At 42.7% G+C, this 2,971-nt stretch overlaps 1 protein-coding gene across 1 annotated transcript; it reads right to left on the bottom strand.

The window, feature by feature from the left end:
• Window positions 1-417: 417 nt before the first annotated feature.
• On the bottom strand, window positions 418-2,267 carry LOC110276764 (serine/threonine-protein phosphatase 7 long form homolog). Its single transcript, XM_021133873.1, has 4 exons — window positions 2,196-2,267; window positions 1,180-1,775; window positions 870-957; window positions 418-768 (listed from the first exon to the last, which is right to left on the bottom strand). The coding sequence occupies exons 1-4, from the start codon at window positions 2,265-2,267 to the stop codon at window positions 418-420; spliced, it is 1,107 nt and encodes a 368-aa protein (XP_020989532.1).
• Between the last annotated feature and the right edge of the window lie 704 nt (window positions 2,268-2,971).

Here is a 2,971-nt window from a genome sequence, read left to right on the forward strand (position 1 = left end):
CAAATGTCTTTTGCACCATGTATACCAGAGGGGCTTTGGCCCCCATATGACTGTCCGATCGTGATACCCGACCCGAATATGAGACGAGCAAGAGAAGGACGACCTCGGTCCACCCGCATCCGAAACACCATGGACGAAGCTGACACCAGCCGACCCGAATATGACACCCACATCAGCAGCCTCCCCTCCTGCGTCATCCTCGTGCAGCATATCATATATCCATCGCCACTCTCGACCGGACTCACGAGTACCAACACGACGACGTCTCTCAACACGGCGGTTATCTGGCATATGAGGAAGTTGTGATCTGCGAGGGACCTGTGACGAACCTCTCTGTAATGCCTCCTCAGGTATCTGGGTGCCCCTAGGATCCGTGAATGCAGCCCCCGGGCTAAGGAACCTATGAGCCTCGCGGTACTACCAATCTAAGTAATCCGCTGATGGACCCGGATCAGCCACACGCTCAATGGAAATGACTGCATCAAGTCTACTCCCCCAGTGTAAATGCCAGTCCCGATAGTAATGGGGGAACCACCTATCTCCTCCCCTTCCATCCTTAGCATGCAACCAGTCTATGTTCAAAGCGTCCTCGGGGATATGCTGAACTCCACCAAGCTGTGGGACAACCCTATCAACCTGATGCCACTCGATGACAGCAAAGTATATCAAAGAAGTGACCGCTCGCCAGATGCGAGAATGCTCCTCTGTGAGTATTTCCGGATGGACCACAGCAAGTACATCAAGCGCGGAGTAGGGCTCCCATACAATCTGAAAAATCAAAGTACATCAGACGTTGCCATAACAAGTATATATATAGTCACGACTCGAGAGCAATCCTAAAACTTAACCATAACAAGTATACTACTTACATCACGAGCGGTCAAGCGATCCAATGCAAGCCTATAACTTATGACCCTCTGTTCTTTCCCATCGTTCGGAGGTAAGTAAGCAGACCACCTAATTGTAAAGCAGATGAGACACAAACTTGAAAAACACAACATAAATTTTTTAACCTATGAAGAAAACATAAACCATACCTAGATGCCAGTGGAAAAGAGAAATAATCAAACCCGGACGGCCTCAACGAGGGAAAACGCCAGAATATCCAACTCTGTAGCAACTGGAGGGGCCCTGCAAGGTTAGTCACATTTCTGTACCCGACACATACATCGGTACAACCAAGCCAACGCAGCCGAACCCCAGCTATAGCGCCCCATCTCATCAAGGTTCGCCACAAATGGCAACCACCGTATATGTACCCGGTTCGCACTCTTGTCCCCAAATAACTGAGTAGATAAAAGCATCATGATGTAGGCACGTGCGTAGATGCGAACTGTCTCCTCGTTCGCATCTGGTGGTAGCACACTAAACCTCTCGTGGAACCATGTAAAGTGGACCGTCATCTGCTTGACCTTATTCGGTGGTGGCAGCTCACCAAATAGGTCCTGAAACCACTCCCAGGCTGGTCGACCACCCTCAATGTATGTATCAAACTCACCAAGGCAACCACTTACAGCCTCCCCATCGACAGGCAACCTAAGCTGAGAAGCAACATCCTGCAATGTCACTGTGCACTCTCCAAAAGGCATGTGGAACGTGTGCGTCTCAGGACGCCACCTCTCAACGAACGCACTAACCAATGGCTCATCCAACCAGAACCATTGGCTGTTTAGCCTGGCCAAATGATACAATCCAGCCCTCTCTAAATACGGGATGATCCTATCATGCATGGGCATATTCTGTTGCCGTCTCACACTGTATATACACCTAGTGGGCTACAAAAAATAGCACAATAAATGCAGGATACAATTAAATTCTCCAATCCATAACGAAATTCCCTATCTAATAATAACACATATCTTAAAAATGTCAGCAAATTTTTGACCGGTAAACAAATTAATCCCTAAAACCTATAAATAAGTAGTCAATAAACCAGTGAAATTAATTTGTAAAAGACTTACTACAATAGCACAAATGACAACATACTTAACTTATTAGATAACACCCACAATTATAAAAGTATTACAAATCTTAAACAATAAAATTCAAAAAAAAAATCTTTATATTCTAACCTTCATACTATTTTTAAAACTAAAAGGGACTAATCTATAAAATCCGTATATGCTTGCGTTCATATCATTTTTTCTAGCTAAAAGATTGCTAAGCCTAAAAAAATACCAAAATAATTAACTAACCTCGTCACCAATGGAACCGGCAACATGCGCAACACCGTTTAGTCGGTACATGCTCCTTCTGTCTTCTGCCATGATATCCCGCCGAAAGTCACAGGTCAAATACCTCGGACCCCCTCTCAACTTGCTCTGACCTCTCTCTAGAATTTCCTCTCCCAACCTCCAATTGCATAATCCGCGGCTGGCTCAGCGGTTTATATAGTCATGCATACTTAACGTAAACCGCTATAGCCTCTAGCGGTTTACGCACACATCCCACGCACATAAACCGCTGCTAGCAGCAGCGGTTTATGACCAACTTCTCTCAAACATAAACCGCGATGGGCTGCCGCGGTTTCCATGCTGCACTTTTTGAACAGAATCCGCTGCAGGCTCTAGCGGTTTCTGTGCAATTATAAACCGCTACTGCCAGTAGCGATTTATATAATATAGTGAAACAACGTAATTGCGTAACCATTTTTGAAACAATACATTTGCGTAAATTTGAGGTTGAAACAATTTAAAAACGTAAATTGCCCTATTATTTATTTAAAAGTGAATATTGTTATTCCTCTAATTCTTACAAATAAAAAATTATGTGTTTTATTTCTATAAATAATAAATAATGTAAAAAAATTCACATATTTCTCTTGTTCATTTATCCTTATCTTGTTTAATTTACACAACCAACAAGATAAATATCGACTGGGGTTATTTATCTCATGTGCAAATAAAATAAATTTATTTTTTTATTATTTTTATTTATATTATAAATAAAATATAATACAAAATTAAAAATA

This window comes from Arachis duranensis, chromosome 10 (assembly GCF_000817695.3).
Source record: "Arachis duranensis cultivar V14167 chromosome 10, aradu.V14167.gnm2.J7QH, whole genome shotgun sequence".
In the NCBI taxonomy this organism is placed as follows: Eukaryota; Viridiplantae; Streptophyta; class Magnoliopsida; order Fabales; family Fabaceae; genus Arachis; species Arachis duranensis.